We start from the raw sequence: 16,355 nt of genomic DNA, 5'->3' as shown, positions 1-16,355 counted from the left end.
TGGAGTCACCATCCCTGGATGTGTTTAAGGGACGTTTAGATGGGGTACTGAGGGACATGGTGTAGGGGAGGACTTTGTAGAGTAGGGGAGATGGTTGGACTCGATGATCCCAAGGGTCTCTTCCAACCTGAATGATTCTATGATTCTACGATTCTATGAAAATAACCCGCTTTATCGGCAACTTACCGATGCCCATGATGGAAGGGTCACAGCCAGAGGAGTGATAGGCCACTATTCTTGCCAGAGGAGTAAGATTGTGTTTTTTAAGTGCTGATTCACTGGCGATGATGATCGCGCCAGCTCCGTCGCACACCCCCTTGCAATAAGAGAGAAAAGCATTTTTAGTGGAGAAAATAATAAATATGCCCCTCAAAAATAGCTCAAATCCAAGACCCTACTGTTAACTTTTAACAGGCAACTGGGTTAGTGTTTATTCAAATTAATTATTGAAAGGAGAATGGTTAATTCTAAAGATCCGCTGCGGTGCATAACTCAAGGCTGAGGAGGAAGTGTCAATGCCTCAGTAAAATGGGCTGCATCAGAAGAAGTGTGGCCAGCAGGTCTCAGGAGGTGATTCTGCCCCTCTACTCTGCACTCCTGAGACCCCACCTGGAATACTGTGTCCAGCTTTGGAGTCCTCAACACAGAAAGGACATGGACCGGCTGGAACAGGTGCAGCAGAGGGCCACGAAGAAGATCAGGGGGATGGAGCACCTCTCCTATGAAGACAGGCTGAGGGAGCTGGGATTGTTCAGTCTGGAGAAGAGAAGGCTCCAGGGAGACCTTAGAGCCCCTTCCAGTCCCTCAAGGGGCTCCAGGAAAGCTGGGGAGGGACTCTGGATCAGGGAGGGGAGCCATAGGAGGAGGGGGAAGGGTTTGACACTGAAAGAGGGGAGATGGAGATGAGATGTGGGGAAGAACTTCTTTGGTGGGAGGGTGGTGAGAGCCTGGCCCAGGTTGCCCAGAGAAGCTGTGGTTGCCCCATAGAATCATAGAATGGTTAGGGTTGGAAGGGACCTCAAAGATCATCTAGTTCCAACCCCCCTGCCATGGGCAGGGACACCTCCCACCAGAGCAGGTTGCTCAAGGCCACATCCAGCCTGGCCTTGAACACTTCCAGGGATGGGGCATCCACAATTTCCCTGGGCAACCTGGGCCAGGCTCTCACCACCCTCATAGTAAAAAATTTCTTTCTGATATCTAATCTGAATCTTTTTTCTTCCAACCCCTCCCATCCCTGGAGCAACCTAGTCTGGTGGGAGGTGTCCCTGCCCATGGCAGGGGGGTTGGAACTCGATGATCTTTGAGGTCCCTTCCAACCCAAACCATTGTATGATTCTATGAAAATAATAGTGACAATCCACAGAAGCAAATTTTAGGACACGGGAGCAGCCTGAAGGATCCCCTGTTGTCTTGGAGCTGGAAGAGCCAACCAGGGGCGTTCAACTGCAGAATTAGAAACCCCTTTCATCAGGAGACACCGGTGACAGCCAAAGGTGGCTCAGTGAGACATAAATACAACGACAATAAATTTGGAGAAGCTCAGAGGTGACACTGTCCCAGCCCAAGGCTTTGACGTACTCACTGAAGCATTCCCAGCCGTCACCGTTCCATCCTTTTTAAAGATCGACGGGAGCTTTGCCAGCTGTTCCAGGGTGGTTTGGGGTTTTGGGTGCTCGTCCTTTTGCATATTTTCTTTCCCCTTTTTCGTTTTCACTTCGATGGGTGCCATCTCAGCGTTGAAGTAACCAGCGTCCTGAGCTGCAACCCCAAAAAAATGAAAATAAAAGGGACTCCGATAAAAACACGGAGACGATTGCGCAGCGTGACCAATAATCCCATTTTTATGTGCACACAACTTTTGCTCTATTTTCACCAAGAGTTCAGGGACAGTACTGTTTATGCTTTATTTTGCTTAAACAGGGCTGGTTGGTGTTTTATTGTTTGTTTGTTATTTTAGAAACTGGGCACAAACTCTACAAATACATTCCTGTGGTTTTGCTTTATTCTATAGCTCTGTCACTTATCAGAGGGCCAAGAAGCTGCAAATCTCGCTCAGAGAGGAAGGTGGAAAAAATTCTAAGCCCCATTTTCTCTGCTGATAATCACCGTAATTTATTGTATATCAATTAAAATCCTGTCCAAGCTGCTCCTCCACAGGATCCCACAGTCAAGTCAGGATCTTAGAATGGGATTCAGACAATATCAAGACATCGTAGGTATCCAAGCATCTGGCCACATCACCTAAGGTGTCGTTAGATGCCAAATTTGGGCAATTAAATGCTACCTTTTGTGTCTGCAAGCACATAATAAGAGTCACATGGGGTTGGAAGGGACCTCTGGAGATCATCTAGTCCAACCCCCTGCCAAAGCAGGGCCACCCAGAGCAGGTCCCACAGGAATGTGTCCAGGTGGGGTTTGGATGTCTCCAGAGAAGGAGACTCCACCACCTCTCTGGGCAGCCTCTGCCAGGGCTCTGCCACCCTCACAGGAAAGAAGTTCCTCCTCATGTTCAGATGGAACTTCATATGTTCTGCCCGTTCCCTCTTGTCCTGTCCCTGGGCCATATCTGATGTTCTTATCTAAAATTGCCATATCTGATGTTTTTATCTAAAATTGCCATATCTGATGGTTTCTTAGCTACCTCTGAACTTTCTCAATAAATCCTACAAAATCTTCTTCTTTCCTGATTAGCCACAGGACTCTCCCTTTAGCGTGGAATAAGATGAACTGGTCATAACAAGCAGAAATTAAAACAGCCAGGCAAAATCCTAGAAAACAAGAAAGGAGCAAAAGCCTCTTCAGGGGCACTGTTTCTAGCAAAGGCTCCAGGAATGGCAGGAGTTAATTAACACGGTCAGCAGGAAAGGTAACACATAATTGAGAAAGCACTGCTACACCCATTGAAAAAAGTACAAAATCTTCCTCCAAGAGTAGCAGCTGTTAAAAACCACCATCATCAGAATGTAAAAGAAACCCAATATCTCTGAATTATGGTGATGGCCATGTAAACCACCCAAAGAAGAGTTTCAACAACGATCCCTTCTTCAGATTCCATCTGCTCAAGGGTTGTAGGACAGCATATGACTTGAAAAAGATCCCTGAGCTACACAAAACTTCAAGAAACCCACCAGATTTGAAACTAGTGTCATAAAAATACTTCCATTCCTAAATTTACTCACCAGCTTTGCATCTCTGTTGCGTTTTGAAGGCGTATCGGTCGCAGTCCTCCCGCGTGATGTTGTGTTTGGCAGCCAGATTTTCAGCTGTGATGGCCATCGGGATTTTAACGTGCGTGTCCGTCAGAGCCGCCCACAACGTGTCTTCCAACTGCATGGAACGTTATAAAAAAGAAAATTATAAAGCCCAGTAATATTAACATTTATTATTGACACTTTCTAATTGTCCAGCAGCCTCTTAGAAACTAACGTCTCCGTAAAATTAACTCGGGTTACTTAAAGGGATTTGATTTAAATTAGAACAAACACAGTGCAAGTTCTTGTTGTGTTATTTTAATTAACCTACATTGTGTCACCACTAAAGTTCTGCAAGATAAATCACTCCTTCACCAGCTGTATAATTCAATTATCTAAACGATAAGAACTCGGCGATGCCTATGGAGACTCATGGTCATCAGCAACCTGGGGAAGGTGTTCTCTGTAGGAACTGAGCTTTTGTCACAAGAGGGGCTCCATCCCCCTGATCATCCTTGTGGCCCTCCTCTGGACCCTCTCCATCAGCTCCATGTCCTTCTTCTATTGAGGGCTCCAGACCTGCACACAATACTCCAGGTGAGGTCTCACCAGAGCAGAGTAAAGTGGCAGAATCCCCTCTCTGGACCTGCTGGCAACGCATCTTTTGATGCAGCCCAGGATGGGATTGGCCTTCTGGGCTGCAGCTGCCCACTGCCTGCTCATGTCCAGCTTCTCCTCCACCAGCACCCCCAAGTCCCTTTCCTCAGGGCTGCTTTCTAATCCCTCACCCCCCAGTCTGTACTGATGGTGAGGATTGTTCCGGCCCAGGTGCAGAACCTTGCATTTGCTCTTGTTGAACCTCATGAGGTTCACCTGGGCCCACCTCTCCAGCCTGTCCAGGATGACATCCCGTCCCTCTGGTGTATCGACACCACCACACAGCTTGGTATCGTCCGCAAACTTGCTGATGGTGCCTTTAATATCCCTGTCTTTATCATTGATAAAAATGTTAAACAGCACCGGCCCCAGCACGGACCCTTGAGGAACACCACTTGTGACTGGTCTCCATCTGGACTTTGAGCCATTCACAGAGGAGAGTCAAGCATCCTTCATATTAACCATCACCATAATGGAAAAACAGCATAGAAAAGGGCTGAAACACTGAAATATCCCAATTTAGCATTTTGATGTCGGTTACGACCCGCTGAGTAAAGAGTAATTATCAGGGTAGAAGTGGGTCCCGCCGCAAATTTCCCCACAGGATTCACTAAGGATTTATCTTGAGAAGAAAATGTAAAAATAACTAAATAGATTTAACTTAACAGTTTTGGAAAAGCTACACAACAGAACCTCCTGTTTTGATGATGAACAAATGCTCTGAACAACTAAATGGGGATCTGATCTCCAATAATTCCATTTGAAAGGATCAAATACTCTACGTTACTCCGTAAACATGACTTTATACAGAGGAAATTAAAAAAAAAAGTGAAAAACCAGAGTACTAGACCTTGAGTTCTGCTCCTAATCTGGTTCCAAAGCGAATGTTTCGAACTGCGTAAGGAGCCTGGCTCATGTTTTCAGCTCCACCGCACAGAACGATTTCTGACTCATTAAGGCAAATTTCCTGTGTAAAAGAAAACCAAAACAGATCAAAAATTTAGTTTGCTGTTTTTGTTAGAAAAAGCCCTCATCACCTACAAAGCCACACATGGAGAACGTATTCATGCTTAGCCCTGTGTATTATTTTTAATACTATTAAAGGGTTTACCCTTTTTATTAAAATTGGGGTCTGCCTCTTTCGTTACACGTTCCTTCTTCCTCCTTTCAGCCAGGAATGATTATGTTAATGAGGGAAAGGAGAAAATGGGTGCACACGTATGACAGGACTGATGAACAAAGCCATTAGTGGTTAGGTTTAGGGCTTTATTTTCTGAGCTCCCAATATTCTCAAAAGGAACGCAAATTAAACCTCAAAGCCTTGTGGTTCGAAGAATAAAAATGGAAAAAAAATCATTTTAGAAAACATTAGTCAGGTAAGCTGCCAAAAGAAACCCCCAAAATGCACTAATTCAAAGACCTAATTACTAAATGCATCATCAGACCACTCGAAAATTCTGCTTCCTTAAAACGATTGGCCCAGTCGGACAGTTATTCGTGTCCCGGAATGGGAGCAGATGAAATGATCTTGATGTTCATTTAAGATGACTAGTTAATAATTAGCATGACTGATTTGGAGTAATACGTGCTGAGATGCTTCCTATCATTACCAAAAACTCTTGTGCACATTTAAGCAGCTCGGAATAGAAGCTGCAGCTTTGGTTTTTGCAGGAGAAATACAGAAACATTAGGTCCATCGATGAAACGCCGGCTTTGGAAGAGACCTCCCAACCATATTTCAATATTCCCCAACAGATTTTATCTACATTGGCTTCCAAAAGTTTTCCTTTAGAAGATCAGATCTAAAACAGTTCTCCAGCCGATGGCAACTTTTTTAAATTAAAAAAAAAATCCTTATATTGATAAAATACCCTTTTATTTTGAAAAGTCTAGACCAGCGCTAGTCGGAGATGACTGATCTCTATGAGCAAATGAAATAAAACCCAACCTTGAATGAAATAAAAATCAAAACCATCTTAGTGGTTTTGGAAATTACTCATAAGAAGTTGATTTTCTTCTGTTTTAGAAGAAGTGACACTATAAATTAGCTAACCCATGAGAGGGTTTGGATCTTTGAATTAAAAAAAACATCTAAAAAGCACAGGTTGCTCTCTAGATGAGAATATCAACATTGATCAGAAGATTAAAGTCTCCTGTTGTGGTTCTGACACCCAGTAATCCCAGTTTATAGAATCACAGAATGGTTTGGGGTGGAAGGGACCTTAAAGATCATCCAGTTCCAACCCCCTGCCCTGGGCAGGGACACCTCCCACCACACCAGGTTGCTCCACTCCCATCCAACATGGCCTTGAACCCCTCCAGGGATGGGGCAGCCACAGCTTCTCTGGCCAACCTGGGCCAGGCTCTCACCACCCTCACACCAAAGAAGTTCTTCCCCACATCTCATCTCCATCTCCCCTCTTTCAGTGTCAAACCCTTCCCCCTCCTCCTATGGCTCCTCTCCCTGATCCAGAGTCCCTCCCCAGCTTTCAGATCCTGGAAGGCTGCTATAGGTCTCCCCATATCTTTCTCTTCTCCAGGCTGAACCCCCTCAACTCTCTCAGCCTGTCCTCACAGCAAAGGTGCTCCAGCCTTCTGAGCATCCTCATGGCCTCCTCTGGACCCATTCCAACAGGTCCAAGGTCCTTCTTGCGTTGAGGACTCCAGGGCTGGACACAGTTCTCCAGGTGGGATCTCACGAGAGCAGAACAGAGGGGTAGAATCACCTCCCGTGACCTTCTGGCCACGTTTCTATTGATGCAGCCCAGGATGCTGGGGGGAAGCTTTCATACAAACAAGGTCAAAGGATGCCACCATTTCACAACTGAGCTCTGTCACCTCCTGTGACCTTCTGGCCACGCTTCTATTGATGCAGCCCAGGATGCGGAGGGGCTTTCATATAAACAAGGTCAAAGGATGCCACCATTACACAACTGAGCTCTATTTCACTTGTTGCATTCCTTATATTAAACTCAAAAATAGCTACAATGATGATTTTTGAAACCAACCACAATTTATGGCACTGTGGAGGCTGAAATCTTGCACAAAACCACGCAGGGCAATAAAAAGTCTCCACCAGTAGTAACTAAAAATCCATGATAAGACTCATCCCAAACACAAAGTTCACGTTTCTACAACATGTCTCTTAACAGTCTGATAAAGGTCACAACTACTCCAGAAAAAAAACCCAGAACTTTGTACCTGACATCCACTGGCAATGGACTGGAAACCAGAGCCACAAAGTCTGTTGACAGTGAGGGCTGGAACTGGGACAGGAACTCCCACGCGTAAACCAACGTGTCTGGCGATGTAAATGGCATCTGCGGCGCTCTGCGGGGAGAAGAAAGAGGAGGTCTTGTTACACTCTAACTTCTTCAGAAAGTAGAAGTCTTGATGAAAGCTCAGAAAGGTTTAATCGTATCCTTTATGAAGATGTATCAAGTATGGTTCAACAGAAATCCTGCTAGTCTTAAGAAACACTTTGGTTGACAGAAGCACAGAATGATAGGTGGTTGGAAGGAACCTTTGGAGAACATCTAGTCCAAAGCAGGGCCACCCACAGCAGGTCCCACAGGAACGTGTCCAGGTGGGGTTGGAATGTCTCCAGAGAAGGAGACTCCACCACCTCTCTGGGCAGCCTCTGCCAGGGCTCTGCCACCCTCACGCGAAAGAAGTTCCTCCTCATGTTGAGATGGAACTTCTGATGGTCAAGTTTGTGCCCATTTCCTCTTGTCCTGTCCCTGGGCACCACTCAAAAAAGCCTGGCCCCATCCTCCTGACATCCGCCCTTCAAGTATTTATAGGCCTTGATCACATCCCCCCTCAGTCTGCTCTTCTCCAGACTCAAAAGACCCAAGTCCCTCAGCCTTTCCTCACCAGAGAGATGCTCCAGGCCCCTCCTCATCTTTGTAGCGCTCTGCTGTCCCCTCTCCAGCAGTTCCCTCGCCTTCTGGAACCGGGGAGCCCACAACTGGACTCAGTGCTCCAGATGGGGCCTCCCCAGGGCAGAGCAGAGGGGCAGGATGACCTCCCTCCACCTGCTGGTCCCACTCTTCCTCGTGCCCCCCAGGATGCCATTGGCCTTCTGGGCCACCAGGGCCCATTGCTGGCTCATGGGCACCCTGTTGTCCACCAGGACTCCCAGGTGTTTCTCCTCAGAGCTGCTCTCCAGCAGGTCACCCCCACCCTGTCCTGGTGCAGGGGGTTATTCCTCCCCAGGTGCATCACCCTACGCTTGCCCTTGTTGAAGTTCATCAGGTTCCTCTCTGTCCAACTCTCCAGCCTGCCCGGGTCTTGCTGGATGGTGGCACAGCCTTCTGATGTGAAAACCACCCCTCCCAGTTTTGTAACTTGCTGAGGGTACATTGTCATCAGGTTCCTCTCTGTCCAACTCTCCAGCCTGTCCAGGTCTCACTGGATGGTGGCACAGCCTTCTGATGTGAAAACCACCCCTCCCAGTTTTGTAACTTGCTGAGGGTACATTGCATCCTTTCATCCACGTCATTGATGAATATAATGAAGAGGACTGGACCAAGTATGGACCCCTGGGGGATACCACTTGTTAGGGACCTCCAACTGGATTCTGTTCTACTAATCATGACCTTCTGAGCTGTCTTTCAGCCAGTTTTCAATCCACCCCATTGTCCATTCACCTAACCCACACTTCCTAACCTCACCTATGAGGATGCTGTGGGAGACGGTCTCAAAAGCCTTGCTGAAGACAACATCTTGGTAGACAACATCCACCACCTTCCCTTCATCTGTCCAACCAGTCATGCCATCGTAGAAGGCTATCAGGTTAGTCAGACATCACTTCAAAATTCAAGATTCACTTCAAAAAGTCACCATCCTTTATGATCAAAAAGGACCAATCTCTTAATATGCATTTTAAACATCTTTTCTAAACAGAGAGAACACTCATGCTGTTGGGGATCATGCCCTGAGCTAATACATATTATAAAGACAAAGTTCTGTCTTCTTGCCAATGCAAATTCAGAAAAAAAAAAATAAAAATAATTTATTCAAGACACTTCTGCTGAAAAAGGGGAGTTTAAAATGGTCGTACGTTCATTTAAACTCCACCATAAAACACTTGAAAGGAATCCAGGACTAAAAAAAGAAAATCTGTCAGGATGGGGAAGTATGATGCAAAGGAAAAGAAATATTTCAACATAAAAAGGCTTTTTTTTTCATTAGGAAAACGTTACTTTTTTTTATGTGAAAACATTACAAGAGATTCGTCAGGATGGGGAAGTATGATGCAAAGGAAAAGAAATATTTCAACATAAAAAAGGCTTTTTTTTTTCATTAGGAGAGTGTTACTTTTTTATGTGAAAACATTACAAGAGCTTTAGGGGAGTTTAAAATGGTCGTACGTTCATTTAAACTCCACCATAAAACACTTGAAAGGAATCCAGGACTAAAAAAAGAAAATCTGTCAGGATGGGGAAGTATGATGCAAAGGAAAAGAAATATTTCAACATAAAAAGGCTTTTTTTTTCATTAGGAAAACGTTACTTTTTTTTATGTGAAAACATTACAAGAGATTCGGATGCTGCAATATTTTTGCTCTAGGCCACAAAGACTTCTTACAAAACCTACAAAAGCTGAATCCAAGAAGCTGAGATGGCAGCTGTAGGAGATAGGAGAATTAAAAGTGATTCTTTTGGCTGAAAATCCTTAAGGAATGCTGCGTGTCTGCTCACTTCCCACAAAAGTTGTCAGGGTTTTGTTTCTTCTGCATGCAAAAGCATCTACATCACAAGGTCTTTGGAAAACATATGGTTGTCCAAGTATCTCTGCATCCCTCAAAATCAAAGTAAACCCAGATTGACCCCAAAAATTCCATAAAAAACTCTAAGGACTCACATCAGTTACAGTCTCCAGAAAGAAAGGGGTTTATTCAATCCAGTGAAAACTCACTGGTCATCAAGCTACAAAGCTCAAGCCTTTAAGAAGAACTTCTTTGGTGTGAGGGTGGTGAGAGCCTGGCCCAGGTTGTCCCGAGAAGCTGTGGGTGCCCCATCCCTGGAGGGGTTCAAGGGCAGGTTGGAGGGGGCTTGGAGCAACCTGGGCTGGTGGGAGGTGTCCCTGCCCAGGGCACGGGGTGGAACTGGATGGTCTTTAAGGTCCCTTCCAACCCAAACCATTCTGTGATTTTACGATAACCAACACAGGGAGGTCATGGACCTGTTGGAGAGGGGCCAGAGGAGGCCACGGAGATGATCCATGGGTGGAGCCCCTCTGCTGGGAGAGTTAGGGGGGTTCAGCCTGGAGAAGAGAATACTCCGGGGAGACCTTAGAGCCTGTTCCAGTCCCTCAAGGGGCTCCAGGAAAGCTGGGGAGGGACTCTGGATCAGGGAGGGGAGCCGTAGGACGAGGGGGAAGGGTTTGACACTGAAAGAGGGGAGATGGAGATGAGATGTGGGGAAGAACTTCTTTGCTGGGAGGGTGGTGAGAGCCTGGCCCAGGTTGCCCAGAGAAGCTGTGGCTGCCCCATCCCTGGAGGGGTTCAAGGGCAGGTTGGAGGGGGCTTGGAGCAACCTGGTCTGGTGGGAGGTGTCCCTGCCCAGGGCAGGGGGTGGGAATGGATGGCCTTTAAGGTCCCTTCCCCCCCAAACCATTCTATGATTCTATGAAAATAGGAAAAATGTACCAGGAATCCACATTTTTCATGAATCCACATTTTTTAGATGAGCTTGTCCTAGTTGAAGCCACTTTTGGTACTAAAAATAGAAACCTCAGTCTTGCTCCCAATAATATCACAAATCATGGAGGGTACGTCCCTTAAACATGAAGAGGAAACACTACACCATTAAAGCTACTTACTCGTTCCATCTCCACCCCTTTGGTTTATTCTTGGCTGCAGAGCAGAAGTAACTATCTATAGGACCACACCGAAGGAGAGGATGGAAATAATCACCCACCAGCTAATTTTCCATGCTACTGACCTGCATGACACTGCCGACAACGACGCTGTCAATCATCTCTGGAGAGACCTTGCCAGCAGCCAGAGCAGCTCGAGCAGCATGTTCTGCCAGATCGGTGGCCGTGAAGTCCTTCAGCAAACCTCCGTAGGTCCCAAAAGGAGTCCTCTTCGCCGCAACAATGAACACACCTGCAACAGAAGCAAGAGTTATCCAGATCTGCAGAGCCTAACAAAAAGAAAAATCACCAAGGACAGCCTCAACTGGACCATATCCTAAATTTACAAAAAATATCACAGAATCTCAGAATGATTTGGGGTTGGAAGGGACCTCTGGAGATCATCTAGTCCAAATCCCTGCCAAAGCAGGGCCACCCAAAACAGGTTGCACAATAATCCCTGCCAAAGCAGGGCCACCTAGAGCAGGCCCCACAGGAACGTGGCCAAGCAGGGTTGGATGTCTCCAGAGAAGGAGACTCCACCACCTCTCTTGGCAGCCTCTGCCAGGGCTCTGCCACCCTCACAGGAAAGAAGTTCCTCCTCATGTTGAGGTGGAACTTCTTATGGTCAAGTTTGTGCCCATTCCCTCTTGTCCTGTCCCTGGGCACCACTGAAAAAAGACCAGCCCCATCCTCCTGACACCCACCCTTGAAGGATTTATAGGCCTTGATCAGATCCCCCCTCAGTCTTCTCTTCTCCAGACTCAAAAGACCCAAGAAGTCCCTCAGCCTTTCCTCATCAGAGAGATGCTCCAGGCCCCTCAGCATCTTTGTAGCCCTCTGCTGTCCCCTCTCCAGCAGTTCCCTCTCCTTCTGGAACTGGGGAGCCCACAACTGGACCCAGTGCTCCAGATGGGGCCTCCCCGGGGCAGAGCAGAGGGGGAAGATGACCTTCCTCCACCTGCTGGTCTCACTCTTCCTGATGTCCCCCAGGATGCCATTGGCCTTCTTGGCCAATGGCACAGACATGTGAAGCCACGCAGCCCAAGATAACTAAAGATATAGCAATACTTTGGATTGGGAAGATACACAGAATTAATGGGTAGAAAAAAAGCTAGGAAGATTCCAGAAATAAGTCTTTTCCACAAAGAGGTGGAAAAAAAACAGGTAGTTTGGATACTGGGCAGAGAAGAGGTTGCCACACCACACCACTAAAAGCATAAAAGTAACACCCATATAAATCCATAGTGGACATATGTGAAATAAGCAGATGAGGAACTGTTAAGAAACAAAGAGGCCATTCCCTCAACCTAGAAAAAAACAGCAGATTTTTGGTTTATACTCTGAAAGTTTTCACAAAGAAAAATAATAAAAAAGCAAGCAAACCAAAAACCTGTTTTCTGTGCATTTTAATTTTGATTCCTTTAACTTAAGAGGACAAAATACCTACTCAGAAACTTCACAGTATTTCCAGATTGATCTAGATCATTTCTGAGAAGAAAATCCCGTTTTCAACAGGCATCCTTTGTACAAATGCATCGGCCAGAAGGAATCTATATGAATTTCAAGCTCGGGAGAAGCTGCCCCTGAACCAAACCTGACTCCCCGGGGCAGAGCAGAGGGGGAAGATGACCTTCCTCCACCTGCTGGTCTCACTCTTCCTGATGTCCCCCAGGATGCCATTGGCCTTCTTGGCCAATGGCACAGACATGTGAAGCCACGCAGCCCAAGATAACTAAAGATATAGCAATACTTTGGATTGGGAAGATACACAGAATTAATGGGTAGAAAAAAAGCTAGGAAGATTCCAGAAATAAGTCTTTTCCACAAAGAGGTGGAAAAAAAACAGGTAGTTTGGATACTGGGCAGAGAAGAGGTTGCCACACCACACCACTAAAAGCATAAAAGTAACACCCATATAAATCCATAGTGGACATATGTGAAATAAGCAGATGAGGAACTGTTAAGAAACAAAGAGGCCATTCCCTCAACCTAGAAAAAAACAGCAGATTTTTGGTTTATACTCTGAAAGTTTTCACAAAGAAAAATAATAAAAAAGCAAGCAAACTAAAAACCTGTTTTCTGTGCATTTTAACTTTGATTCCTTTAACTTAAGAGGGCAAAATACCTACTCAGAAACTTTGTGCTACTTCCAGATTGATATAGATCATGTAAACTGGATTAGCATCAGTCTTCCAAGTTTCTGAGAAGAAAATCCAGTTTTCAAAAGGCATCGTTTGTATAAATGTATAAATCTATATGAATTTCAGCTCAGGAGAAGCTGCCCCTGAACCAAACCTGTGCTGGGCACAGCAGCTCTCTGCTTCTGCAGGCAGAAACGAGTGGGAAGCAGGCTGTGACCTTTCCCCCAGTTAAAGACCAGAGCTCACCTCCCCTTTCCCACAGCATGCCAGTGAAGGTCAAGCCTGCTCCGCTGACAAGGACTCGAACACGAGGTTGGGATCTCAAACAGCCAGTAATTCAATTTAATCCGAAATAATTTTTAATCCATTGACCGAAAACTTCTAACTTTGTACATATTTTTTCAAAAAAAGCTGAAAACGACTCACAACCACAAGCTGTGAAGCCCTACAAGGTTTTTTTTAAACACAGGTGAGGATGCTTTAACTGATTTATGTTTATGAAAAACAGGTGTGTTCAATAAAGTCACTGCAGAATTAGTCCCTGGACTCTTAAGTATTCAGGTGACGGGTTTAAATTTAGACCAGTAGTTTCCATTTAACTACCCAAAATGCATTGTACTAACAACATTTTATTGAATGTTAAGTTTGAGCCTTCATTTAAAGTGTTAACAACACTTTTGAGGATTAGCTCATGTTCCTAAGCTTATCTTCCCTGCAGCAAAGCAGGCCTGGACACTCGTCTTGCCACCACTTGCCCACCTATTCCTGTCCCTCTGCCTCCTCCAAAATCGTGCCAGCAACAGCCCACGACAAGGTTTTGCTGTGGAGCAGCTCAAAGAACTTGTTCCCCTCCCTTTGGGCCAGGTTGTTGCTTATTCAGGTGATTATTTGCTAATTCACATACACCCTGTTACCTTACAAACAAACAGCCCCAGGGGAGGATGGAACTTTGCCCTTAAAACGTTTCTTTCACAATAATAACAACGTGTCTCTTTCGCTGAGGTTGCTGTCGCTGCGTAAACCAGAGCAGATCACGCTAAAACTAACTGCAGGAGCTGAAGACAAACCCAGGGTTGGTGGAAAATGAAGGGTTAATTTTCATTTGGAGCAGTTTCGCGCCTGAGTTCACCCTCTGCCTGCTCAATAAACCACTCATTCGAAGGCTGGATTGAACCAGCAAGGGAAGAAGCAGCAGCATCACAACCCATGTTTGAGTTACGCTGAATTAAACTGACCACAGAGCTGTTCCCCTCAGGGTATGTTACTCCAAAGCCTGCCTAATTTTGCTTGATTGGAGAGACTTCTACAAAGGCTGGTCCCTCCACAAACCTTCAGGAGGGGCAACAAGGAACAGCTCGAGTCCTGAGTGAAGAAGGACCCTACAGCCTTTGACAGCTCTCCCTAAGTGCCCATTAATTAGTACCATCCTATATTAGCATGGTAAGATCCAGAGTCTCCACAATTTTCCAAGGTGATAAACATTGGGTGAGAGCAGAACACTAATGAACACATATGGATCTGGAAGCTTTTGGGGCTAGAAAGCTAAGGTCACTCTGGTCAATCAAACACTCAATTCAAGACATCTTTAAAACTGTCTTTTTTTTTAATGGTCTGAAACATTCTCTAACCCTCCAGCCTTTCTCAAACGCGCTTGGTATGAAAACATTTCTTCACCAGATCCCATTAACCTCAAAAAACAATTAAGGAGCAATAACATGGTGGTGAGAGAGGAGAGGAGATCCTGAAACAGGCACACAAGAACGAACAGCAAACAAGTACAGGCAATGATCTGAAAAAGAAACTTTCAGTCACTGAGTGTCACCTCAAGTGTCACTTCTAGTCATTGTACATAGACCTGGCTAGTTATTGGACACATATATATACATATATGCACTCTTGGCTATAGGTTTGCTTGTACCGTGGCTGCTTTAAGCACTACAGGAAGTCAACCACAGTATATTCAATATAAATTCAAACAGTGCTCCGTACAGACCAACAGTGCATCCCCTTCCCCACCCTCTTCCCCCAACCCGTCTATCGCACAGGGCACGGACAGGCCGGCAGGGAGGCAGATCCCCATCCCGAGAGGGACAGGAACGGCTTCAGAAGCTCCATGGTGGATTTTCTGAAGGACATCAGGATGGGTCCCTACAGCCGGACCTGTCCCGGCCTGGCCCACCCCGGGCAAGGCCGATGGGGCCTTCGCCTCAGCCCCGGCCCGACCTCAGCGAGCCAGCCCGGGCCCCGCGCCGATGGGGCCTTCGCCTCAGCCCCGGCCCAACCTCAGGGAGCCAGCCCGGGCCCCGCTCCCTCTCAGGGAGCCATGGACCCGCTCTCTCTCTCTCCTCCCCTCAGGGAGCCATAGACCCACTCTGTCCCCTCAGGGAGCCACGGACCCGCTCTCTCTCTCCTCTCCTCAGGGAACCATGGACCTGGTCTCTGTCCCCCTCAGGGAGCCACAGACCCGCTCTCTGTCCCCCTCAGGGAGCCACAGACCCGCTCTCTGTCCCCCTCAGGGAGCCACAGACCCGCTCTCTGTCCCCCTCAGAGAGCCACGGACCCGCTCTCTCTCTCCTCCCCTCAGGGAGACATAGACCCTCTCTCTCCCCCTCACAGAGCCATGGACCCGCTCTCTCTCCCCCTCAGAGAGCCATGGACCCGCTCTCTGTCCCCCTCAGGAAGCCATGGACCCACTCTCTGTCCCCCTCAGGGAGCCATGGACCCACTCTCTGTCCCCCTCAGGGAGCCATGGACCCACTCTCTGTCCCCCTCAGGGAGCCATGGACCCGCTCTCTGTCCCCCTCAGGGAGCCATGGACCCACTCTCTGTCCCCCTCAGGGAGCCATGGACCCACTCTCTGTCCCCCTCAGGGAGCCATGGACCCACTCTCTGTCCCCCTCAGGGAGCCATGGACCCACTCTCTGTCCCCCTCAGGGAGCCATGGACCCACTCTCTGTCCCCCTCAGGGAGCCATGGACCCACTCTCTGTCCCCCTCAGGGAGCCATGGACCCACTCTCTGTCCCCCTCAGGGAGCCATGGACCCGCTCTCTGTCCCCCTCAGGGAGCCATGGGCTCGCTCTCTCTCTCTCTTCCCCTCAGGGAGCCATGGTCCTGCTCTCTCTCTCTGCCCCTCAGGGAGCCATGGATCCGCTCTCTGTCCCCTCAGGGAGACACGGACTCGCTCTCTCCACCCTCAGGGAGCCATGGACTCGCTCTCTCCACCCTCAGGGAGCCAGAGACCCGCTCTCTCTCTCTTCCCCTCAGGGATCCATGGATCCGCTCCCTCGTCCCTTCAGGGAGCCATGGACCCGCTCTCTCCTCCCTTCAGGGAGCCATGGACCCTCTCTCTCTCTCTTTCTCCCCTCAGGGAGCCACGGACCCGCTCTCTCTCCCCCCGCCGGCTGACAGGAGCTCACCCCTCAGGAGCGCCATGGCCGCCGTCTGCCTCCCCCGCGCCTCGCCCGCCGCACATTCGCCATGCTGGGGGCGGAAGGG

General features: G+C 47.6%; 1 protein-coding gene across 1 annotated transcript in view; it reads right to left on the bottom strand.

The window, feature by feature from the left end:
• ACAA2 (acetyl-CoA acyltransferase 2) overlaps nt 1–16,320 on the bottom strand; it is a 23,469-nt gene extending 7,149 nt beyond the window's left edge. The window contains exons 1-7 of the mRNA XM_014960792.1: nt 16,277–16,320; nt 10,802–10,968; nt 7,053–7,181; nt 4,702–4,818; nt 3,183–3,330; nt 1,586–1,761; nt 187–316 (exon numbers count right to left, since the gene is read on the bottom strand). Coding sequence (XP_014816278.1) covers nt 187–316; nt 1,586–1,761; nt 3,183–3,330; nt 4,702–4,818; nt 7,053–7,181; nt 10,802–10,968; nt 16,277–16,292 — 883 coding nt within the window. The 5' untranslated portion in view covers nt 16,293–16,320. The remainder of the gene's footprint in view (nt 1–186; nt 317–1,585; nt 1,762–3,182; nt 3,331–4,701; nt 4,819–7,052; nt 7,182–10,801; nt 10,969–16,276) is intronic.
• Nucleotides 16,321–16,355: the final 35 nt, after the last annotated feature.

The sequence above is a fragment of the Calidris pugnax genome, unplaced genomic scaffold, assembly GCF_001431845.1.
Source record: "Calidris pugnax isolate Ruff unplaced genomic scaffold, ASM143184v1 scaffold150, whole genome shotgun sequence".
Lineage (NCBI taxonomy): Eukaryota > Metazoa > Chordata > Aves > Charadriiformes > Scolopacidae > Calidris > Calidris pugnax.
This window is presented reverse-complemented; position numbering and strand designations above follow the sequence as displayed.